At 45.5% G+C, this 26125-nt stretch overlaps 1 protein-coding gene across 2 annotated transcripts; it reads right to left on the reverse strand.

Annotated features, from left to right (window-relative positions):
- Window positions 1-983: 983 nt before the first annotated feature.
- On the reverse strand, window positions 984-24803 carry IFNAR1 (interferon alpha and beta receptor subunit 1). Of its 2 annotated transcripts, XM_042998820.1 has the most exons (11): window positions 24619-24803; window positions 20527-20650; window positions 14970-15148; window positions 13043-13200; window positions 12795-12933; window positions 11781-11895; window positions 8140-8339; window positions 7871-8028; window positions 4978-5128; window positions 3175-3320; window positions 984-2054 (listed from the first exon to the last, which is right to left on the reverse strand). In XM_042998820.1, exons 1-11 carry the CDS (start codon window positions 24689-24691, stop codon window positions 1815-1817), a joined length of 1683 nt encoding a protein of 560 aa, XP_042854754.1. In that variant the 5' UTR covers window positions 24692-24803; the 3' UTR covers window positions 984-1814. The 2 variants fall into 2 exon arrangements, with proteins under 2 accessions (XP_042854754.1, XP_042854755.1); XM_042998821.1 differs by lacking the exons at window positions 20527-20650; window positions 24619-24803 and adding an exon at window positions 17743-17819.
- Between the last annotated feature and the right edge of the window lie 1322 nt (window positions 24804-26125).

Here is a 26125-nt window from a genome sequence, read left to right on the forward strand (position 1 = left end):
CCATAATGCGGAATGGAAAGGAACTGTATTTTCAGGTCTAGACAACGAGGGCAAAACTGAGCAGCTTTGTGTTTGCCGCTGCTGCTGAGACGTGTGCTCACTCAACACCACAGAGGTGAAGACGCACGCTGCCACATCGTAGGGCCCAGCTTTGTTGCCGGGGTCAATCTAGGGCCTGGGTGCTGGCCGGGACCGTCGCCATCAGCTCGGCATGAAAGCCGCAGGGTGGGGGACAGGGTGTCCGAACACGTTCCTATCACCTCTACAAATAGAGGGCCAACCCAGAAGGTCTGCCTGCAAGGAAATGTCTCCGGTCAGAAAGATCAAAAGGCGAATGTGTGCGGGTCACCTCAGGGATCCCCCCAGCACAGGCCTGTGTCTCAGAGGGGCTCCGGGGCCTTCCTGACCCCCGCGGCGCTCTGCCCGCAGCCTGGATGGCAGGTCCCGGAGAGCGCATGACGTGCAGGTGTACGGCCTTCCCCAGGGCAGCCGCCTTCAACCTTTTCTTCCCTACGGATGAACCTGTCACCTCCGTGGGGACCACCGCGTACACAATACTGGCCTTAGGTTACGGATGTCCCAGCGCACCATGTCACTCCCATCTCTTCTCCCTCCAGAGGCCACCAAAATTCCCAGACTTCCTTCCTAACGGAAGGATCTCCGTGAATAGTTTAAATATAAACTCTAGGTGGCCTTTGGAAAACATGTAATTCTTAAAATTAGGTTTTCCTTCCAGTTACATTTTCTTCCTCACCTCGGCAATACATTTTCCTTTTCTTGAGCACACGAAAACGAAACAGAAGGGATGCCTGAACACAGCCACACGACACAGAGAAGCTGGGCGGGTTTGAAACACGACACAGGTAAGTTACAGGTCAATTACATCTCCATAAAACTGAGAAAGGAAAAAAAAATGGCACATGAGCCTAGCAACAAGCGACCACACGGCACGTTAATAATTAAAAGTTGATTAGACACATTACTCTTATTTTACATTAAAGTCACCTGCTTTCCTCCTACTGAATTATCTTCTACTGCGTACTCTATCGGTAGCAAATTCTGGTCTCAAGCCTTCCTGCATACACCTGGCTCACCTCTACATACTTCCTTCTGCTAAAAAAAATCCTAACTTCTCTAATTAGACAGTTTGCCCTTTCTCTGTAACTTCGGTGGCTGCGAATTCAGAAGCTACTGTTCTACTAAGTTGTGAATTAAGTTCTGAATCGGGAAGTGTTAATGTCTAGCAAAAGATCACCTGTTTCGAAGCCTCAACCACAGAAGGGAGAGGTAACTGTGATGTAGAGCCAGTGTTTCGGGGACACCCGGAGAGAAGTCCCCTGAAAATGTTACGGATCCCATTCCTGGCATCTGCAGATGTTTTCTGGACTAAGCTGTTTTCCAGAAAACCAGTGGTAACGGAACCCGGCTTTTCTAAGGAAATTTCCCAAGGGCCTACAAGAGTGTCAAATTGCTCCCCGAAAAATCCTGAACTATCACACTGGGAATGGAGGATGGCGAACGAATGGGTGACGCGCGGCCACAGGCAGCACGGTGACCGTGTTACCCGACAGGAACACAATTAACCACCCTCGGTCACGGCTCCACACGTGGGAAAGAATACGGAGAACGTGTGTCCCGATCTGTGTTCTTCCGTTTGCAAATACCGCTGTCACGTGCTTGCCTGTATTTTAGGACCTACGACCCGGGGATGTTTCCCTTCCCCAGCAAGCCGGAGCGGAGGGACCAAGGGGCGCAGCTCGCACTTCCGGCGTGCCTCCCACGCAACTTCCGGAGGGTGTAGCGCTCGCTTCCGGTCACTCGGCTTCCTGTTGCGGGAAGTCTTCGCCGCTTTTGCTGTCGTTGCTGTCGTCTTCGTTCGAGTAATTTCCTGAATCTTGACTGGTTTGGGAATTGTATTTTTTGTGATCTTCACCGATTTGCTCAGTTTCTTCTACTGCGGTGATAATGTTTGTATTTTCGATTATAAAACACCTTTCAGTTTGCTCTTCAGAAGTGAAAAGGAGGAGGTTCCGGAGTGGCGGTTCAGAGAAATACTGATTTAAAGAAGGGGAGGAATGGAAACAGGTTGTTTAAAAGAGTTAACAGTTTCCTACTAATCACCTAGCTTCCGTCTCCTACATCCAGTACCGAGAAAAGCTGTCTTTGGCGTGCATATGAAAAAACAGTCAGCTAAGAGCCTATCGACCCCAGTCTAAGGTTTAGAACACGGCCACTTGTGAGGTCACGTACATCTGAGCACTGTTAGGGTCAGGGGCCCGGTGAGCGCGGGAGAGGACGGAACGGGGGGAAGGGGGGTGCTCTGGGATCGTGGCGAGGGTGTCTGGAAATTTTACCCCGTAAGGGCGCTCGCTCAGGTTCTCTTCAGTGATCGGCTGGAGCTCACAGAGTGAACGTGCAGACGGATTGCGGCTGATCAACAATTCGCCTCCACGTCTCTGGAGCTGCAAAGCCGGAGCCCCGAACGACCCTCTCGAGGCAGGCAGCCTGAAGCCCACCTAGGCGAACCCACCATCCCCTGGCCGGGTCCTTGCGCTTGGGCCTTGATCATCGAGTGCTTTCCTTAAATCGGCTCCCCTCACAGGTGTGCCAAACAGGAACCCGCGAGGTGTCGCGAGAGGAGGCTCATTCTCCTTATTTCCCTGTCTGTGAGGTCATCTACGGAATACACTTTGTGCAACTCACGACAACGTGGTAGGCTTTTGGTGACTACCAAGCCTTTCTTTCTTTTTTTTTTTTTTAATATGAAATTTATTGTCAAATTGGTTTCCATACAACACCCGGTGCTCATCCCAACAGGTGCCCTCCTCCGTGCCCATCACCCACCCTCCCCGCCCTCCCACCCCCCCATCAACCCTCGGTTGGTTCTCAGTTTTTAAGGGTCTCTTATGTTTTGCCAAGCCTTTCAATGGTAAAACAAATGCCACAGGGGCCAAACTGCCAGAATAGTAGGAGATGACGGACACACGTTGCCAGTCCATGTTATGTGATGTTAAATGGCTGTTTCTAAAGCCAATTTACCGAAAGCTGAAGAAAACAGCCCGGTCTGTATTAGTTTCTGCATAACAAGAAAAAAGTATGGGTTCTGTTGAAACGAAATATACTTCCCGTTCACTTTAAGAAAAATCCACCTGGCGACACAGAAGAGTAACATACCTCATCTATCGTGGAAGGAGGTGTACTTGAGGGGAAGAACACGTAACGGACACATCGCAGGAACAGCTTCAGAACGTAAGTGACGACCGGGATGGACAATAAGGCAGCACAAATCCCGGCTATGAGCCACGTTTTGGAAGTACTTCCTAAAACAGAAATAAGTGACGTTTAGCGTCAACGTAAGTTTTGACACGCAAACACGTTAATAGTGCTGGCACTGTGTGCGCATAACACGTGGCCACGTGAAAGGAAACATAAAATGTATGCAACCGTACGCCCTGAGAAATACTTCTGGTAACACTGAGCATACAGCAGCTGTAGGCAACCCATGTCCGTTTAAAGATGGTGGCCTGGCCAGCGAAGTAAGAGAGGCTTAGTGAAGGAGTCCACGTTGACATGTGGCTCCCAACGTGCCAAGTACTCTCTAGCATTTCTGTAACACACAGCTGGCCTGATTAAAACCATTCTGTGACGAGTAAGTATCTACAAGTCAACACTAGGAACTGGAAAATACAACATGGGACTTCACCATTCCCTCATAACAAAATTCACAATTGAGCTACTGAAGCGATTTCCGCATGATAATCGTATTAAGAATGATGGAAAAAAAAAAAAGTCAAAAATAGTTTTATTAAATGCTAAAGAGTAACTGGCAACAGCAATTAATTGTGTGGGTACTGGAAGAAATTTAACACATTCAAAAACACTGAACTGTGCATTAAAAATATTTTCTAGGGGTGCCTGGGTGGCTCAATCGATTGAGCGTCTGGCTTCCGCTCAGGTCGTGACCTCGTGGTTTGTGGGTTCAAGCCCTGCATCGGGCTCTGTGCTGCCAGCTCACAGCCTGGAGACTGCTTTGGTTTCTGTGTCTCCCTGTCTCTCTGCCCCTCACCTGCTTGTGCTCTGTCTCTCTCGCAAAAATCAAACATTAAAAAGAAAAGAAAAGAAAAATATTTTCTAAAACTGAAAGACTTAACTTGAAGGTCTACTTTTGATTCATGTAGTTCATGAAGAAAATATTCTCTTTATACTTTTAAAGTAGTGAAAAAGGAAATATTTTACAATCTCAGTGAATTGAGTTATTTTTAAAGTTTGTTTATTTATTTTGAGAGACAGCGAGCTGGGGAGAGGCAGAGAAACAGCGAGAGAGAGAGAATCCCAAGCAGGCTCTACACTGTCAGCACAGAGCCCGATGTGGGGCTTGGATTCATGAACTGTGAGATCGTGACCTGAGCCAAAATCAAGAGATGTTCAAATGACTGAACCACCTAGGCGCCCCAGTCTAGTTACATTAACAAAAAAAAAAAAAAGAAAAAAAGTTTGTTTATTTTGATGAAAGAGAGAGAGCACGCAGGGGAGGTACAGGGAAAGGGAGAGAGAGAAAATCCCGGGCAGGCTCCATGCCATCAGCACAGAGCCTGATGCAGGGCTCAAACTCCCAAACCGTGAGATCATTGACCTGAGCCGAAATCAAGAGTTGGATGCTTAACTGACTGAGCCACCCAGGCGCCCCAAGTCTAGTTACATTTTTAAAAAAGATACAACAAGGGCACCTGGGTGGCTCAGTTGGTTAAGTGTCCGACTTCGGCTCAGGTCATGATCTCACAGTTCATGGGTTCGAGCCCCGCGTCGGGCTCTGTGCTGACAGCTCACAGCCTGGAGCCTAAGATTCTGAGTCTGCCCTGCTCTCTGCCCCTCCCCCCACTCACACTCGGTCTTCCTCTCTCTCTCTCTCTCTCTCTTTCTCAAAAATAAATAAACATTAAAACAATTTTTTTTTAAGATACAATGAAAGATTCTGACCTGGTTTTGTTTTCTCGCACACAGGATCACTAAAAATGCTGCTCTTATTCCACCTTTCATTCTCAGTGAGTGCTCTGGCTTTGACACAATATACAGTCAGTGGTTTCAAGTTAGGAAAAGTAAAGTCAGTTCTTTTCTCTAGAGTTTTTCTCTATAAAAAATATAAGGAGATCATTGATAAAATTTAGTTACCTTAGGAAATCAGATAGGGAATGTCACTTTCCTGAATTCTCTAAATATCCAGTCTAGGACTGGCGCCTCCTAACCACTTAGTTGGAGTGCATTTAAGAAATATAAATTTGTTTTGGATGACACATCAGAACCAAATCAAAGTTAAAAATGCCGCTTCCAAAAAAAAGAGTAAGATAGAGTCCTAAGACAACTCTAATTTATAAGTACCCGTGGATTTGGATTAATTGCCATTGTACTTCCTCTGCTCAGGAGTGGGGGGTTCTGGCCTTAAACTGCCTGTATTAAGGTATCACGTATAGCTATGTGGCCTTTCGCGAAGTTATTTCATTTCTCCCTGCCCTATTTCCAGATCTGTAAAACGAAGACAATTATTGCGTCTCCCTGTAGTAGTCAGGTATGGCCACCATAATATTGTGTAACAACGTCACGAAACAAGGACAACGAAGTAACGTGCAGTGTTACATAATAACACTAAACGTCCTGTGGCTGAAAACACATTTATTCCCCCCCCCGCCCCGCCCCCCCCCCCCCCAACATGTTCTGACTGGCTGGGGAGCCCTCATGGAGGAGGTGGGTCAGGTTTAAGTCTCCTCCACGAGTCCCTCATCCTCCTTGGACCAGAAACTAGGTGGAGCATTGTTCCCTCCTGGCAAACGAGAGAAGTCTGAGTGCCGAGCCAAACTATGCTCACATCACACCCAGCCACGTTCCACTGTCGAAAGCTCCGCATCAATCAGGGAAGGAATAAGGGACAGACACTCCATCCCAAGTGTCTGCTGAATGATTTCATCAATCAGATCGTCTGGCAGGGTTGTTCTGTGGAAGAATGACTGAGACGGTTGACGTAAATGACTTACCACAGTACCTGCTGCTTAATAAGCTTTCAATAAATAGGAGTTGCTATCATGAGTGTAATAACTGCCGTATTGGCAAGACAGGACAAGATGGCCAGTGAAATTATTTAATCTCTACTATCTGTCAAGTCATGTGCTAGGTATTTTCATATGTTGCCTCGTTTTAAAAGATTTTTAGGGGCGCCCGGGTGGCTCAGTCGGTTAAGCGTCCGGCTTCAGCTCAGGTCATGATCTTACAGTCTGTGAGTTCGAGTCCCGTGTCGGGCTCTGTGCTGACAGCTCAGAGCCTGGAGCCTGCTTCCGATTCTGTGTCTCCCTCTCTCTCTGCCCCTCCCCCAGTCGTGCTCTGTCTCTCTCTGTCTCAAAAATAAATAAGAACATTAAAAAAAATTTTTAAAAAAGATTAAACAATTTTTTAAATAAGGGGTGCCTGGGTGGCTCAGTAGGTTGGGCGTCTGACTTCAGCTCACATCATGATCTCAACAGTTCGTGGGTTTGAGCCCCACATCAGGCTCTGTGCTGACAGCTCAGAGCCTGGAGCCTGCTTCAGATTCTGTCTCCCTGTCTCTCTCTCTGCCCCTCCTCCACTCCTGCTCTGTGTCTCTGTCTCTCAAGAATGAATAAACGTTAAAAAAAATTTTTTTTTAAATTTTTTTAAAGTAATCTCTATACCCAACATGGGGCTCAAACCACAATCCAAGATCAAAAGTCACAAGTTCCACCGACTGAGCTGGCCAGGTACCCCTCAGATGTTGCTTCATTTTAAACCTTATAAACATAAACATCCTTTCAAAAAAAAGGTAGTTACTATGACTACCACCACTTTACAAAAGAGGAAACAAAATCTCAGAGGTAAAGCACCTTGTGTAAGGTTACACAATTTGGTGGCTTAAGACACATGTTTAGGTTTTCCTGATGTAGGGATAACTGAGAACTGACTGTAATTCTCAGTGTACTAAATTATGCTTTGGTTACAGTGTGTTCAGATAGTTAAAAGGAAAGCAGCCAAGTCACTGGAATCTTCTTAGATTTCCAACTGAAAATGAAGTCAAGTTACAGAATTCACCCCACTCGACTGCCTAAGATTTTTAAAGGTTGAGTCCTTGACTGTAATTCCACAGGGAAAAGAGATCTAGGAATAATGTGGATTATCTGATGTTGTATATTATCTTTGCCCATGGTTTTTGAATTTTAGTGTTTAAACCCATGTTTCTTAGCCTTTTTTTTTTTTTTTTTCATGAGTCCCCCAGCTCAGGAGCCTTTTTAGAGGACTGTTTTCTAATCTTTCCCTTGCCACGAAATTGAGTTTGTTGAGCGAAATTGAACTCTGGGGGCATGGTTTCCTCCTGGAGGGCCACAAACCGTTGTACCATCTAAGATTCTTCACCTCCTCAGAGGTACCCTGCCTCCAATGGATATCTGGCAACATCTAAAGGTTTTTTTGGTTGTCCTGACTGGGAGGGATGATCCTGGCATCCATAATGTGTAAGACAACTCTGATCACAAAGAATGATCCAATCCAAAGGTCAACAGCATTGAGCAACCCTGGTTTAGATAAATACCCAGGAATCGTTTTAAAAACACAAATTCCTGAGTTCTACCCCTGGAGATTCTGATTTGAGTAGTAAAAGGGCTCAGGGATCTGAGTGTTAAAAACAAACGGGCCCAGACGCAGATGATCCATAACTAGCACGCAAAACATGGAAAGATGCTAACATTATTAGAGTTTACAAATTTTGCCAAAATTTTAACTTCAAACTTTGTTTACCCAAATCACATTTACAGCCCTACATTACAAACTTGCACCACATAGTTTGTTGTTGTTGTTGTGTGTGTGTGTGTTTTACCTCAGCATTTGAAGTGTTTTCCCAAAATATGATTTCATAAATTAGTGAGTAATGCTGGTTCACAGACTTGTTTTCAGACTCTTCTGGAGCGCCGATAAAGACCCGCAGGGAAACATCATTCGTGGGTTTCACATTAATGGTTGGAGGAACGAGGACACCTAGGAAAAAAATGTACAGACACGATGCTCAACTTGGGACTCAGGAAAACAGCGTTAAGAATTTGTATCAAATCAGAGAAACACATTCCGGAGGAAAAACTACTGGCTTACTTTGTAACTGAGCATCAAATCTTTTTTCTTTAGACCAAACAGATGTGGTATTTCCATCAGATGCTTGAACACGGATAAGGTAAATTCCTTTCTGGAAAGTATTTTGAGGAATGACACACTGGGTAGTTTTGACATTTTCACAGCCTGGCATTTGTTTCCATTTACCTGAGTTGTTCCCAGGAATCTTTTTAAAATAGGCACTTTTAAGACAAAAAAAAAAAATTTTTTTTTATTACAAACACGATCATTCAATAAGTATTTATGAAACACCTATAATATGCTAGACACTCTGTTAGGGACTAAGGTTACAGAGGTAAACAGTCCCCACCCTCAGTGTCTCGCAATACGGTGTCAGAGACGTCCATACGACGCAGAGAACCGAAGACCTTGTTCCAGAATGTGATAAAGCATGGGTGTGCCGGGGCTGACCAGTGCCAGCACACAAAAACAGCTGCTGAATAGTCAGCAATGCTGCGAACCCATTATTGAAAGCCATTATTAAAAATCAAACTGCAGGGCCCCTGGGTGGCTCAGTGGGTTGAGCGTCCCACTTCAGCTCAGGTCATGATCTCCCGGTTTGAGCGTTCGAGCCCCAAATCGGGCTCATTGCTGTCACCCTGTCAGTGCAGAGCCTGCTTCGGGTCTTCTGTCCCCCTCTCTCTGCTCCTCCCCAACTTGCACTTTCCCAAAAAGTAAATAAGATATTAAAAAAAAAAAAAGATCAAATTGCATAAGCTTACAAAGAGTTTGCATTAAAAATAAAAATACTCAAAACTCTTCTCTTCTTTTTTCATTTTCCGTCTTTTTTTTAAATTTGTAGCTGGTGGGTCAGAAGCACAGGTGACAGACAACCTGGCTCGAAAGTCCTCTTGTCCTAATTATTGACTATATTTTATTATCTGTGCTGAAAGCTATTCACGCCTATTGTATCTATGTGGTGGACATACTATGTAATGGAGTTTTGCTGTGTGTTTCTTCCCAACACCATGTTCGAGGACATCATGTTGGAAGCTTGAAAGTGAACACAGTAAAAAGTAAAAAAAAAAAAAAAGTGACCACAGTGGGAGCATTTACATCATGAAAACTGGCAAACATTAAAAATAAGGCTTTTTCTTCTGGAAAACCAGCTGTGAAACATCCACCCACACCCCAATGGCTGCCTGTTATAATGGGAGATGTACACCACAGGGTGATAAGAGCAAGTCTAAACAGAATGTGGGCACCTGACTGAGCCTGGGGAGGTCAAGTCAATTGCTCAGAAACCAACGGCTCGAAGCATCCCAGTTCAAGCTTGGAACTACAATAGCCTCCTAACTGGTTCTCCTGTCTTTGGGGTTTCAATGGTTCACTGCATCACATACAATGCAGCAACCTTCACCCTCCTTGAATATGGACCTCATGTTACCTATCCCTCAATGTAAAATTCTGAACAGCACCCAAATGCCTAGAGGGCAGTCTGAGGCTAAGCTTATCTTACTCCATCCTACCTACTCAACTTTCTCTCCCATTTCTCTCCCATGACCAAAGGTTCAACTGTTCTCAACGCGGGTCTTCTCCCACATGGTAGGCAAGATTCCAAGATGGCCCCCAAGATTCTCACCCTTGGTGCACATGTCCTATATATTCCCTCCCCTTGAGTGTGGGCAGAATCCATGAACTCTTGAGTAGGTTACATTATATGGCAAAGATACAGGGATTTGCAAATGAAATTAAGGTCCCAAATCAGCAGACTCTTTGTTAACTGAATGACACTAAGCTTGAGGGACCTGCCTCATCAAACAAGCCCCCGAAAAGAGGTCTAGAGATCTGAGATTCTCTCTCCTGATGGCCTCCAAGAAGTAGGTCACCACAAGTCCTATAGCTTTGAGAAATGAATTCTGTCAACAACCACATGAGTGTAGGAGAGGACTCCAAGGTCCTCTATGAGGGCTGTATGAAACCACAGCCCCAGATGACACCTTGACTGCTGCCTTGGGACCCCTTGAGCAGAGGGACCATGCAAGCCAGGCCTGGTCCCCTGACCCAACGTCAGTGGAGGTAACAGCCCTCTTTACACTGCTAAATTTGTGGTAATTTGTTACAGAGCAATAGAAAACTGTACCTCCCCCTTACCTTGACCTAATTTTATCTATCTATCTATCTATCTATCTATCCATCATCTATTTTTAAAGTTTATTTATTTAGAGAGGAGGGAGGGGCAGAGAGAATCCCAAGCAGGCTATGCACTGTCAGCGCAGAGCCCGATGCGGGGCTCGAACTCACAAACCGTGAGGCCATGACCTGAGCCAAAATCAAGAGTCAGATGCTTAACCGACTGAGCCACCCAGGCGTGCTGACCTAGTTCTAGATCTCTTCGCAGCCTGAGCTTCCCGTGTGGTGTAGCTCTGCCTAATGTGCCCCGTCTCGTCCAGTTTAAAACATGTGGTTCACCAATCCAGGCCTTGTTCACATCTCCTCCCCCTCCACGCGGCTCCTTTGGCCTCTCCAGCCCCACTCGCACCTTCGCATTTTCGATTTCTGTCACCTTTTAATTTGTACACCACTCCTCAGCCCCAAATCACACCTTGCTATGCAACCTCAGCTACCCGCTTTGGATTTCAGGAACCACGGGCCGTATTCGGCTGCCCCTTTACAGTCCCTTGCGGGCTTTGTACAGTGGGCCAAGTACCCAAAAGACAATTCGAGACGGGCCACCGGAAACCTCCATCCCTCTCTCGTCTGTGGCCCTATCATTCAGCATCCTGCTGGGAGGGAAGTGAAAGACCACTGCACGGTTTCCTGGTCCATCTGAGGGTTCATGGGCACGCATGGAGGCACGGGGGCACATTTCTATTCCACGACCAACACTGAAGGACAGAGAAAGTCCAGCAGAGTCAGTATCCACTTCCCTTCGCCCTGTTTGCTTCTCGCTTCTCTCCTGGCTCTTTCTTTCCTTGCCTCTGGTCCCTCTATCCCTCTGCTCTAAACAGAGCTTTCTTTCCCATCCCTTTCCTCCCCCCTTCTCCTTCCACCTGATTTGCCTCTTTATCCCCTACAACCTCCCGGTCAACGTGAACCGCGTGCGGTTCTCTCTCAGCCCACTTCTGCGGTGCCGAGACGTCATCCAGTGTCGGCGAGAACACAGTTCTCCCCGGCTCTCTCCGTTTCCCACTGAAGTCATCACTAAAAACACCTGTCAGAACTAATGAAGTCGTCAAGAAAATGGGAAGGCTGACTTGAGCAAGGCAGAGTGGCTGGACTGAGATCATTTCAAGGACTCCCGGAAAAAGCGAGTTCTGAAGAACAGGTCAGGGTCATGGGTCAAGTATGGCAGAATGGGGAAATGACACACACCACGAGACACATACTTAGGAAAAAGAAAAAGAGCCAGTGGGCACTCGAGATATTATGAGAGTGCGCCCATCTTACAACAAATGAGGAGAGTGAGGCCAAAAGAGTAAGGGATTAGCTCAGTGTCATCCAGTCAGTTACCAGCAGAGCGGGAACCGGTATTAAACATCCCGTTTCCGATATAGGGTAACGCGTCTCCATCAGTCAGCACGTGTGCCTGGAACAGTGGGGGGCTGAAGTGGAACGAAAGGAACCATAACGAACTGTGCAAAATAAACTGTGCAAAAGGAAACTAATGGACTAGGACTTACTGGAGCCACTGAGCTTGAAAAGTCATGTTTTCAGATGCGTAATCCCACTTAAGAACACAGATGTCATTTACAGCATCAATTCGAACGTTTTCTGGTGGAGGCAGCTTATTTTCAACTAGAAGACAAAGATTACACAGAAAAGCATGCATTTTTACCTTAGGGAGATAACGTATGGTAAGAATTCTTAGCGGCATGGGAAAGAAAATAAAAGGCTTACATTTTATCACGAGGTTAACGGCTAAGTGAGTTCTGGTATATGTTCACACAATGCAGTATGGTTCAGCCACTTAAAAGAATGTGCTAGATCTGTATGTGCTCACGCACAAAGAGATCCTCAGTGCATTAGGTTAAACGAGGAAGTGGAAAGACAGATCTAGCAGGATCCAATTTTTTTATTTTGAAAGCCAAAACCAAGAAACTGTAGGTCTGTGCGTATGCTTACACGAGCCCTGACCAAGGCAGGAAAGAATATGTACAAAATGAGAGCAGTGCTTGTCACTAATAAATGGAACCAGGGGAAAGGAGGCAGGAGAGGAAAACTTTAAATCCTTCTGTGTTGCATATTAAACAAAGCATATTAAACTGACGATCAAAATAACAAACAAATCTAAGCTCCTAACCCCGGACCTTAATTACTGGCAAGATGTCATTGACGAAATATATCAGGATGCTTTCACATTTGAACATTTCACTTATAAAGGTATACTTTTTGCAAAACTAACTGCTCCTCTGGCAGCTACTTTGTGGATTCTGAGCGAATAAAAATCAGCTTTTGTCATTAGAAATTATTTAGACTTTTAGGCAGAATTTTCATTCCTCTGGACTTGAGACAAAAACAATCCCAAACACTGTGACATTTTTCCCCTTATGTAACGGCAGTGATAATGTTTTTGTTTTAACATCTATTAAACCATCATATAACCTCCAGCAACCCAAGGGGGAAAAATGCCACAATTAATAGATTGCCCATCCGGACATACAGTTACTGAATCTAAAGCATAACTTCCTCCTTACCTGTGGTCTTTATACAATACACTGGACTATAGGCACCAATTTTTCTCGGCAGAAGTCTTGCTTTAACTTTTAAACAGTAAGTCGTCTCTGGTGAGAGTTTATAAATTTTGTCTCTGGGATAAACAGTTTTAGTCTTTATCTATAATAAAACAAATAGAATTCTGCTGTTAAAAAGTATACAGTCAAAATCTGGAACAGATCTATGTCCTTTTGCCCTTCTGCTGAACAAAGGTAAAAGTCATGCTCACTTCGGCACTTGAAGAGTTTTTCCAGATATCTAAGCTGTATGTAAAACTCGAGCTATCCAGAGCCCACATGACACCATCTTTTGCTCCAGGTGGGGAGATGTTTATTTTTATTGCCTTATCTTCGGCTTCTAAATGTACTTTTGGAGGACCAATTTGAGCTGTAAAAAGACCAACGTATTTATTATAACAATTTCATTAACACAAGGTCAAAACATTCAGTTGGCCAATAATTCTAAGTGCTTCGTATGTGCCTGGCATAGTCAAACAGAGAAAGTCCCTCGCAGAGCCTACATTTCAGTGGGGCATATGGCAAAAAACAAAACAAACAAACAAACGAAAAAGACAATAAAAAAAAACCAAAAAAACGCCCAAACACCCAAATAAACGAATACATACAATGTGGTGTGCTATACGGAAAAATGAAGTGACATAAAGGGATAGAGGACGGAGGCAAGGGCTGTTTTAGGTAAATTAGTCCGGAAAAGCCTCTCTGAGACAGGTGCTCAGAGGCATAAGTCACTTAAGGGCGGCAGTCATGCACATTACGTAGGGAAAAGGTATTCCTGCCCGAGGGTGCTCCAAGTGCACAGCCTCCGAGGTGGGAATGTGCTCCCCCTTTGCAAGAGATGATGAAGAGGTTTGAATGGCCGAATGGTTGAAAAGGAGATCAGAGGAGTAGCTGGGAGCCAGATGACAAAGGAAGAACCCCGTAGTAGTTCCTAGTTCATGTAGTTAATCGTTGTCGGGGTGAGATCCGAGGAGAGCCATGCCGCCGTGATTTACATTGTGGAAAGATCATCCTAGTTAATGTCCGAGGAAGCAGGGAGGCCGGGAAGAAGCTACTGCAGAAGTTCAAGTGGCAAGTGGGAGTGGCTTAGTGAAGGCTGGCCCAGGTGGGGGTGGGGGGGTGGGGTGCAGTGACAAAGGATCCTATTCGGGACATGCTCTGAAGGTTGATCTTTCAGAATTCCTTGGCAGGCTGGAGGCAGGATGCCAAGGAGGACTCCAAGACTCTTGGCCGGAGCAAGCCAATAAATAGGTGCTGTCCTTAGAAGGCATGGAAAAAACTGCTAGAGGAGCAGGTTTTGAGGGGAGGAAATCAAGAGCTTTGGCCAGATGACCCCCAGGCATCTACGCAGGGATGCTGAATTCGAGAACTGCTGATACCAGTCTAAAGGCAAGGGGAAAAGAGTGGGGCTGGAGGTGTAAGCGTGGGCCTTTCTCAAGAGCATACAGATGGGCTCGAAAGCCAGATTAGCAGCGGATGAGCGTAGAAAGAGAAGAGGCGAGGACCGAGCCCTGTGAGCAGTGGGGCACTGAAAGGTCAGGGGGGCCGGAACAAAGTGGCAAAGGAGGGATCCGATGCGCAGGAGTGCTGGGAGGGAGCAGGGCCCTGGAGATCTAGAAGAGGGCTGGGGACTCACTCGGCGCTGACGTCACCAGGGTACTGGACGAGAGTGGTTTTGTGTAGTGATGAGGGACGGAATTGATGTAGAAGGCTGCAGGCTGAGCGGCAGGCAGAGAAGTGCAGAGAGGGATACAGATCATTCTTGGGAGTTTTTTTTTGTTTTAGTATTTATTTAGTTTTGAGAGAGAGAGAGAGAGAGAGAGAGAGAGAGAGAGAGAGAGAATGTGAGCAAGCAGGGGAAGGGCAGAAAGAGAGGGAGGCACAGAATTGGAAGCAGGCTCCAGGCTCCGAGCTGTCAGCACAGAGCCCGACACGGGGCACGAACCCACGAACTGCGAGATCATGACCTGAGCCGGAATCGGACGCTTAACCGATGAGTCACCTAGGTGGCCCGCTTTTTTTCTTTTTTTTTTTTTTAATGGGAGACTTCACATCGTGCAAATGAACAGGCTTACGAAGTGAGCTGCTGCAGTGAGATTTAATGAAGAATATACTGTAATTCAGCTGGCAACTTCTTACCTTTTTCAAATGGGGCGAATGCGTCAACGTTATGCCATGGAGAAGTCTCGTTTCCTTTTTCTGCTCTTACACGCAATTTGACTTTTTCGTAAACATTTAGCTTGAGTGAAGAAAAGTTGCATTTGGTACTAGTAACAGATTGACACCCAGGCAATTTTAGCCAAGTATCATTTCTGGGTCTTTAAAATAAAAAGGCAAATAAATGCATAAGAAAACACATAAATACAAGTGTTAAACACAGTCTCTGTTTACTGACATTATAAAGCTGGTCTAAGTAGTTATTTTTTTTCTATTTGAGGTCCTGTTAACGTTTTCCTCTGCAACTCTGCACTTTTTCAATACATATATACCAAGTTATTATTTATAAAATGGAATAATTCTGACAGTTAATTTTTTTGAGAGAGAGAGAGAGACAGCGAGTGTGCACGAGTGCAAGAGAGAGTCCCAAGCAGGCTCCATTGCCAGCACGGAGCCCAGTGTGGGGCTCAATCCCACGACTGTGGGGTTAAGACCCGACCCAAAATCAAGAGCTGGATACTTAACTGACTGAGCCACCCAGGAACCCCGTGACAGAGTTAATTTTTTACTACGGTTCTATAATTTTGTGACGGTTTGTATTAGGAAGGATTTCAAAAAAGCAGAGAAAGAAATAACATGTAAGGTAACAGCGAACTTTGTCAAGAATAGCTGTGTGACTTCTGGCCAACTGCCTTGTATTTCTGGATCTTATCGAAAATTTGGTAACTGGATTTGATGATTCCCTTCTTTTTTAAAAAAAAAATTTTTTTTTTAAAATGTTTATTTTTATTTTTGAGAGACAGACTGCAAGGAGGGGAGGAGAAGAGAGAGAGGGAGACACAGAATCCAAAGCAGGCTCCAAGCTCCGAGCTGTCAGCACGGAGCCCGATGCGGGGCTTGAACCCATGAACCGTGAGATCATGACCTGAGCCGAAGTCGGACGCTCAACCGACTGAGCCACCCAGGCGCCCCGATGACGCCCTTCTAAACTTGTCCTATGAATAGATTTACCAGACCAAAGAAAGACCTCAGAATCAGCATGGTTTGGTAACTTCCCCTGCCCTCATCAAGACCAAACTGTCCCTTTGGCTCGCTGATTGCAGTAATCCTGCTACATCACTAGAGACAAAGAATTTAAAATGTTAACATAAATTAACAAATTCTTTGAAGTGGATTTAGTCCATTCAAAAGTAGAACTGATCAATATTAGATTCTTCAAAAAACAGGAAGAAATCAAATTGGCAAGGAGGGCCTAAAAGGGAAAGGGTCATGTTGCCACATGTCACTTTGCCTGACCTACCGAGGAGGCTGACGGGAAGGTGAGAGGAAACTTGCCAGGTTTCGAAATTTTTTGCCTATGTGAAGCCCTGTCTACCTTCAACCAGGCAGAGGAACTATCTGGTGAGAAGGCATTTTTGTCAAGATGGATTCATGGCTCCAGCCTAAGCTGCTCCTCAGAGGGGAGGGGGACGAGGAGGGAAGGAGAATATTGTAGATTTCATTTTAAAAATGCTTTAAGGGGGTGCCTGGGTGGCTCAGTCGGTTAAGCATCCGACTTCGGCTCAGGTCACGATCTCGCAGTCCGTGAGTTCGAGCCCCGCATCAGGCTCTGTGCTGACAGCTCAGAACCTGGAGCCTGTTTCAGATTCTGTGTCTCCCCTCTCTCTCTGACCCTCCCCCGTTCATGCTGTCTCTCCCTGTCTCAAAAATAAATAAACGTTAAAAAAAAAAAAATTTTAAAAAATGCTTTAAGGGGCACCTGGGTGGCTCAGGTGGTTGAGCAATTGACTCTTGATTTCAGCTCAGATCATGATCCCAGGGTTGTGGGATTGAGCCCTGTGTCAGGCTCCATGCTCAGCTCACTTGGGTGTGTGCACTCTCTCTTTCAAATAAATAAATAAATAAATAAATAAATAAATAAATAAAGGAAATACATGGAAATAAAAATGCTTTAAGACAACAGACTCCAGGGGTGATCTATCCACATAAGTTCTTTGAGGACCCCAATACAAGTCTATCTCATTTTTCAAAAAAGAAACCTGTGAAAAATCTGCCAAAAACATACACTAGCATGTGGAAAGCTTCATTCCTGGCCGGTTTCCCTTTTTTATTTTACTCATCTGAGCTGTGAGGTTAGAGCTGGCATTTAATGATACCATTCCTGAGACACTTCTCCACACCAGAATCTATTTTTTATTTTGAGAGAGAAAGAGTGGGGGTGGGGCAGAGAGAGAGAGAGAGACAGAGAGACAGAGACAGAGACAGAGACAGAGAATCCTAAGCAGGCTCCCCACTCAGAATGGAGCCCGACACAGGGCTAGATCCCACAACCCTGGGATCATGATCTGAGCTGAAATCAAGTTGGATGCTCAACTGACTGATCCAGCCGGGCATCCCCAGAATCTATTTTTAAAAATCCAGAAACTCTTAATATAAACAGAAAACTTTATAAAAATTTTATGAGTTTTTTTTGTTTTGTTTTGTTTTAATATTTGAGAGAGAGAGAGATAGAGAGAGAGAGACAGAGCGTGAGCAGGGGAGGAGCAAAGAGAGAGGGAGACACAGAATCCAGAGCAGGTGCCAGGCTCTGAGCTGTCAGCACAGAGCCCCATGCGGGGCTTGAACTTACGAGCAGTGAGATCATGACCTGAGCCAAAGTCGGACGCTTAACCAACTGAGCCACCCAGGGGCCCCGACCTTATAAAACTTCTAAAACCAAGTCTTGACATGGTTCTAACCCACTCTCACTCTTTACCTCTTTCCTGTTCCAGGAGATGCACTTACATCCTTGATTCCAAGGCTTCTGTAGACGAGGGAGCTAATGCGGCGGTAGCTGCTTTTATGTTACTTAAAGAAAAAACAAACCCCGAACTCAACTTTATCATAAAAGTATTTAGATCAGAACAAAATAGAATTTGAAACTGATTACGTAACCAACACAAAACTCATTTCATAAAACCAGTGTCACAACATAATCACCTGCCACCTTTGTCTTTCCTATTCACGGATATATTCTAAGCGCCCACAGGAGGATTCGGCACAGAAGGCACTCAGTGTTTATTGAATGAAAGAATCAATACTAAACACTACATACATCATAATAAACTGTAGATATAGGTCACAAACACTGATGTCTTGGCATGTGTTCTACAGACACTGGAATCCTAACAGCTTTTTTATGCGGCATTTATCACCAGTGCCCGTGTTCTATGTTCTGAGAAACACTACGTTAAAAAATATTTGTTTGCTGCTGCGATTAACGACACTTCCACTGATCATTTACTCCATGTCAGTGCTCTGGGCACCTTCCATACAACTGTTCTATATACTTCTAACAGCCTTCAGAGTTCGACCCCTTATTACAGGGGTGCCCCATCTCAGCGTGCCTGGGGTGGTGCTGGTGGTAGTTTGTTGTTCTCGCTTATCTAAAACTAACTGCCCCTTCTAACTCCGAAAAATGTCTTGGTTTGGATGATAAACATATAGGGTCATATTAGTTTTTATTATCACAACGTAACAGGCAAGAAAACTGGGACAGAATAGGTAGCATGGGACAGCTCTAAACCCAAGCAGCCTGGCCCAAGTACGCACGACACTACACCATTGCCACACTGTCTCCTTAAACTGGTGGTCTGGCATATTTTTACAAGGCGATTATTTATAAAGCTAGTAGAACAGGGTAGAATAAGAACACCGTGAAATAATGCATTCGATGCTAAAGTCAGAAAGGGTAAAAGGCTATTATGGACTGGAGAATTCAGGATAAGCAACAGGATGCGGAGGAACAACAGTACAAGAGCGCTGTCTATGACTATTCTTTATTAAAAGGGTAACTTTAATTAAGAGTATCTAGGGGCGCCTGGGTGGCTCAGTCGGGTGAGTGTCCGACTTCGGCTCAGGTCATGATCTCACGGCTCGTGAGTTCGAGCCCCGCTTCGGGCTCTGTGCTGATGGCTCGGAGCCTGGAGCCTGCTTCAGATTCTGTGTCTCCTTCTCTCTCCGCCCCTTCCCTGCTCATGCTGTCTCTGTCTCTCAGAAATGAATAAACGTTAAAAAAAATTAAAAAAAAAAAGAGTATCTGAAACGACCTTTGTTATACAGAAAGCAGTTGTTTCATGAGAAAGTTCTCAACGAGAGCAAAGAACAAAAGTGACAAAACTCCAAGTTCAACTTAAAGAGTTTCTAGAGATAAATTCTTTTTTTTTTTTTAACTTTTTTTTTTTTTTAATTTATTTTTGAGACAGAGAGAGACAGAGCATGAACGGGGGAGGGGCACAGAGAGAGGGAGACACAGAATCGGAAGCAGGCACCAGGCTCCGAGCCATCAGCCCAGAGCCCGACGCGGGGCTCGAACTCACGGACCGCGAGATCGTGACCTGAGCTGAAGTCGGACGTTTAACCGACTGAGCCACCCAGGCGCCCCTAGAGATAAATTCTTAAATAATTAATTCCGAGAAAAACCACGTATGTATGTATACAAGTTCGTGTGTGTACACGCACACACACATATATATATGTACACATGCACAAGTACACACATGCTAATTACTAAAGCTGTGGGATTAATCTCACAGTTCTATTAACAACCAACTGGAGGGGGCGCCTGGGTGGCTCAGTCGGTTAAGCGTCCAACTTCAGCTCAGGTCATGATCTCACGGTTCGTGAGTTCGAGCCCTGTGTCGGGCTGTCTACTGTCAGCACAGAAGCCCCCTTCGGATCCTCTGCCCCCTCTCTCTGCCCCTCCCCTGCTCATTCTCTCTCTCTTTCTCTCAAAATAAATAAATAAACCTAAAAAAACAAACAAAACTCCAAAGAACAATCAATGGGAGAAGGAGGGTGACGGGGCTGTGGCTGAAGTGGGAGCGTCCTGGTTCTGGAGGTCCTGCACCCCGTTTCTTCACCGCCCAATTTCCGGCCGCTCTTTCTTGGACACAGATCACCCCGGACAGGGAACACTTAACACCCAGGACACCCAAAGCAAAGTACTGTGCTTCCTGAGCTGTGTTCCTCCTGTAATCCTTTCTTCTGCAACTCCCCACCTGCCCAATTATCTTGGCAGCTATTACGTAGGAAATTAGCACCAGGGAGGAGACAGAAACTCCAGAAACAGGGTCTGTGGAAATGCGAGGTCCTGTATCTAAAATGAAAACATTGTGCCTAATGGAGATAGTAAAGCCTGACCGGCAGGGTGCGGGTGGCCTATCCCAAGACCATGGATAGACCTTTTGGGGCCCTCTCCCATGTCCTCAAGACCCGTTCAAGTTCCGACCCTAATTTATACTCAAAGAAGGCGGAGCGTCTAGAAGAGAAAAGTGTGGTCTACAGAAGCTGTCTGCCACCCTTATCCCCCAAACCTCTTTTGCTGAAACACCCAAAGATGAATTTGTAGAAACGAAGGCATAAATATCACACAGACATAAAATTCCTCTAGAAGATGGAAAAGCCGATGGTTTCCCAACTCTGAGAAGCAAATGACAGGGTTACAATGGTTCGAAATGATTCAGATGGTTCTTGCAAACCAACCAGTAGAGTCACATACACTTGATAATCTGCTGAGAACGTCACGTTCCCGCCAGCTGGATCGCTCCCATTCCACCTCAGGGTGAAGGTGTCATCAATGATGTGGACCTCTACATTTTCAGGAGATTTTAGATTTGTTCCCCCTATAAATAAAGGCAACAAAAAAGAACACAGTTACATACACACCGTGCATATTCTTTAAAACGTGAGTCTTGGGGCGCCTGGGTGGCTCAGTCGGTTGGGCGGTCGACTTCGGCTCGGGTCATGATCTCACGGTCCGTGAGTTCGGGCCCCGCGTCGGGCTCTGTGCTGACGGCTCAGAGCCTGGAGCCTGTTTCAGATTCTGTGTCTCCCTCTCTCTGACCCTCCCCTGTTCATGCTCTGTCTCTCTCTGTCTCAAAAATAAATAAACATTAAAAAAATTAAAAAAAAAAAACGTGAGTCTTCCTTTCACATCACTGATTAAAGGGTGAATGCATTCAAATATAATAAAGCATATACAAAAATCTAAAACAAAAACCCAATGATTGCTCGCGGCCCAGGGAGGCTGCTAATTATATCTCTGCATTTGAGAAAGCTGGAAAAAGGCTGAGATTTTTTTAATCTGCAAAAAGTTAGCCTTATATGGCAAATACATCTCAGTAAAGCTGGAGAAAAGAAACAAAGGAAAATTGTCTTTTATTTGAAAAAATGTCTCTTTGCCCAAAAAATGTGAAAATGTAATTCAAAAGGATACATGCACCCCTATGTTTACTGCAGCTTTATCTACAAAAGCCAAGTTATGGGAGCAGCCCAAGTGTCTGTCAGTAGCTGAACAGAAAAAGAAGATGTGGTGTGTAGGTATAATGGAATATTATTCAGCTGTAAAACAGAATGAAATCTTACCATTTGCAACAACATGGAGAGAGCCAGAGAATATAATGCTAAGCGAAGTAAGTCAGGCAGAGAAATACAAACACCGTATGATCTCATTAATATGTGCAAGTTTAAAAATTTTTAAAAATGTTTTTATTTATTTTTGAGACAGAGAGAGACAGAGCATGAGCAGGGGAGGGGCAGAGAGAGAGGGAGACACAGAATCGCAAGCAGGCTTCCAGGCTCTGAGCTGTGAGCACAGAGCCCGACGTGGGGTTCGAACTCACAGACTGTGAGATCATGACCTGAGCTGAAGTCGGACGCTTAACCGACTGAGCCACCCAGGCGCCCCTTCTTTTAATATGTGCAATTTAAGAAACAAAATGAGCAAAGGAAAAAAGAGACAAACCACGAAACAGATTAACTGTAGAGGACAAACTAGTGGTTAACAGAGGGAGGGTAGGTGGGGGATGGGTGAACTAGGAGATGGGGATTAATGCCCTCATCATGATGACAAAAATAAATAAATAAATACAAACTAATTAATTTAAAAAAAAAAGACCTTGGGGCGCCTGGGTGGCTCAGTCGGTTGAGCGTCCAACTTCAGCTCAGATCACGGTCTCGTGGTTTGTGAGTTCAAGTCCCTTCCCTCTGGCCCTCTCTCTCTGCCCCTCCCCTACTTGTGCTCTCTCGAAAAGAAATTAAACATTAAAAAAAAAAAAAGACCTACCAGCAAAAAGATTACAACTTGCTGAAGTCTCAGATTACAGTTGGCATTTTTTAGCACTAAAAGCATTCTTTAGTTAAGGTTAAAAAAAAAAGAAAAAATAGTCTGTATAAACATCTTCTTTGATCTTAGAAGCAATGAGAGGATACAGGGTCCCACTGGGTAACAGCCTCAGTTTGGTTTCACATTCTATGTTCACGCTTCATATATTCTGATAGAGAATGAGACAGGTGTGATTCAAAGGGAACAGCTACTGACAGAAACCAAATATTCACATGACAAAATCAAGAGATAGAGGTATCTCTTAGATAGAGATATGAGATCTCTTAGATCTCATAGAGGTATGAATGTTGATCATGTCAGCCGAGCCCTACAGGAACTTGCAAACGTGTTCATTAACAAGCCTGAACCCTTCTGTGTTTTTTTTTTTAAGAATTTTTTTTTTAATGTTTTATTTATTATTGAGAGAGTATGCGCTGGGGAAGGGCAGAGAGAGAGGGAGACACAGAACCTGAAGCAGGCGCCAGGCTCTGAGCTGTCAGCACAGCCCAATGCAGGGCTCGAACTCGTGAACTGCGAGATCATGACCTAAGCCGAAGTCGCTTACCCGACTGAGCCACCCAGGCGCCCCTCTTCTGTTTATTTTTAAGGACTTCTATCTAGAGATCTGCTTTATTTCTTACGCTTTGAGTACAAATCTTCCCCCAGTTGGATCTCCTGTCTTCTTATTTTTCCCTTTTGGCCCCTCCAACCTGAATTTTTCTTCCTCTCACACTCCAGACCCAGCTCACGGAAGCTCAAATACTGAAGCTCAAATACTGCGGCCCATACTAACCTTGCTCTTTATATGCTGTAGCAGGAATCCATTTGCTTAATTGCACACTAAAGTAGATACTCAATACAGTACCTGACATCTAGCAGGACCTCAAAACTCATTGAAAGAAGATGTTACAAACAAACAAACTAAAAAACAAAACTCAATTGCTTCTTTGTGTCACGCACATATCTGCCATCAGATTACAAATTCCTTAAGGGCAGGGTCTATATAGCTTCATACTTAACCTGCATTTCTCAGACTACTCAGCGTAATGCTGAGTTCACAGGAATTTCTTCAACATCACAAAGGACTGATCTTTCGTTATGACAAACTACAGTTTTTTAAAGACTGGCTTTAAAATGTATTCCTACTGTATTTCTAGCCTTTACTTCTGCCTCAAGGCAAGCAATTATCTCCTTGCAGACTTTCGACCATAGGAGTCCACATGTAGAACTTTCTTTATTGGGACTGCTTCCTCTATTTTCCAGCTGGAGATATTACGGTATGCAGTCAAAAGGGGAGGCATCTTAGAAAACATCTGAAAATGTTTTTTTTTTTTTTTAATTTGGGGAGCTTCTTATTGAGTCTCCCCTCCCTCAATTTTCTTTTTTACATTCATTTTCTCTGTGACTTCATCACTGAGACTACTTTTCCTTATTGCACTCCTCTAAACTTTATTCCCATCCCGTTTGTTGTAATTTTCTGGATTCTATGCAGCCAAAGGGCAGTGATTGGGTTTATGGGAATCAATAAAAGATCCGAAAGCATTTATGGTCTCCAGTTTAGACCAGCCTAATTCCAACAATTCTGAGCCTTGAGACAAGAAGAGGACATTGATGGGGTAGAACCAGGGATTTCCTCTGGGATGCAGTCCTTCTACTGCTGAAGCAGAGAGACCCTGAAGTTAGGGGCATCTTGGCATTTGGGAGACCACCAAATAATTGACTGAAAAATGGAAAAGAACTTGGAAATAGTCATTAAGTAGCATCTTCGATTTCAGATTTTGTCCTATTACTGTCAGCAATATCCTTTTGACAACAAGTCTATTTCACCTTTGTACCGTGTACAATTTACACAATTGGTTGCTTCCAGCTTTTCACATGCCTACTGATGGTCAGAAATGATTTACTATCTTCTTAAGCCTGACATAAATCCAAACACATACACCCTCCCATATTAAATTTCCTCCCACATGTTGGATAATTTTCTGAAGCTAGGGTCCAGAATTGCATTTACTAGGTTTAAAAAGTATGAATATTTTTATGACTTTGAAAGAGAGCAACATTAGGATCTCAATAACTGTTTACTGAATTGAGACACGGTTTCAGGAGCATCAGCATAGCTCGCGGCTAAAGCCCTGGTTATTTTTTAAAGCTCTAGTCAAGCTGCCGGATTTTTCAAAGAGACACGAAGGCGACAGGAAGGCTCTGAACACCCAGCACCGCGGGGGTGGGAGCCCGGGGAGGGATGGCGGGGAGGGAGTCCCCTGCCGGGGGACGGGTGCGCTGGCTCCCAAGCAAGCGGCGTGGAAGGATCCTCGAACACTATTTCCTCTTGATTTTCGATTTGAGCGCTGTGACCACGGACGAGCAGAGGTCTCCCAGACGTCAGCCCCTTCCACCGGCCTCCAAGGGCGGAGGCTTCCAACGCCCCTACCGCCCAGCCTGATGCCCGCCCCCCCCCCCCCCAGCCCCGGACCCCTCGTCTCTCACCTGCGGCTGCGGGCAAAGTCCACGGCGCTCCAGCAACCAGCATCAGGGTCGTCGCGCCCAGGAGGGAGAACATCCTCCGCTGGCCGCCGCCGGCCGGGCCAGTCACATCCTCGGTCACCTCGGGCAGAACCCTACAACGCAAGGCAACCCTCGGCGCAAAAGCGGCTTCTCGCTCCGCCCCTCGCCCCGCCCACTGCACAGTCACCTCCTGTCCGCGACCGCCTCCCACCCCTCACCCCGCGCTCGCCCCGCCTCTCCGCGCCCACCCCCGACGCGCACTCGCCCCGCCCCCCCGCGCCCGCCCCGCCCGCCCACGCTCGCCCCGCCCCCTGCGCGGGCTCCCCCTCCTACGAGTCGGGGGCGCTGGTGGACTCCGGCGAGGAGGGAGGTGGGCCGGACGCTCGCTCCTCGAGTGGCGGTGGGCAGTGTGTTGTGCTCCTCACTCCTCCTTTTTCCCGCCAGTGACCGCCCATGGCGGCTCACCCTCTCATTCCGGAAAGACCACGCCCGACTGGAGGCCTCGACCCTCGCAAGAATGCGGCGCGCACTTGCACTGGCCTTAGGGCCCAGGAGTTATCCAACCTCGGTCCTCTAATTGCGGCGGGAGGCCTTGGAAATGCCGCGTTGGGCGGCTTGGGGGTTCAGGGAGGCAGGAATGAGGAAGCTGCTGAGCGGGCCAGGCCGTTTCCGTGCAGAGCGCTGTGAACGAAGGGCAAGAGTGTCCATAGGTAAACCAAGATGTTTCGAGCACTCCTTTTCGGGGCGACCTGGCCGAGGGGCCCCCGAGACCCTGGGAGAGAGTCCTGACGGCCTCCGGGCTTGGGGTGGTCTCCAAGACAGCGGTCTCTAAGCATTTTTGATCGCTTTCCCTTAGCTGTAAACACTATGGGTCCACCATTCAAATGGTTATTTAAATGCTGTAATAACAGATTATGTACATTATTGAAATATGCAAAACGAAAAATATAAAGGATGAGAGATGAAATAAGCAAAGCTAGCTGTTAATTACAACTAAAGGATATTATCAATTATATGATAAAATGAATATTTGTAGAGAACAATGCACTTGGTATTTGCCTTGTAAAGAACGTTGAAGTATAATTTACATACCATGAGATTCAGCCATTTTAAGTGAGAAATGATTTTTAGTAAGTCTAACCAGTTGTTAAGCCTCATTTTTGTTTTTACACCAAAAACTTACTACTTTGTGATTCAGGAAACTTTTAGGTTTAATTCTGAGTTTGTCAGTTCTTTGTTTTGTTTTGTTTTGTTTTGTTTTAAATGTTTATTATTTTTGAGGGTGGGGGAGGGGATAGAGAGAGGAAGACATAGAATCTGAAGCAGGCTCCAGGCTCTGAGCTGTCAGCACAGAGCCTAACAGAGGTGGAACTCACAGACTGGGAGATCATGACCTGAGCTGAAGTCGCCCCTTAAGGGACTGAGCCACCAGGCGTCCCAGTCAGTTCTTTGTTTTAAGGATGTGGTAGATGGAAAAATAACGCACGAG

The sequence above is a fragment of the Panthera tigris genome, chromosome C2, assembly GCF_018350195.1.
Source record: "Panthera tigris isolate Pti1 chromosome C2, P.tigris_Pti1_mat1.1, whole genome shotgun sequence".
NCBI lineage: Eukaryota > Metazoa > Chordata > Mammalia > Carnivora > Felidae > Panthera > Panthera tigris.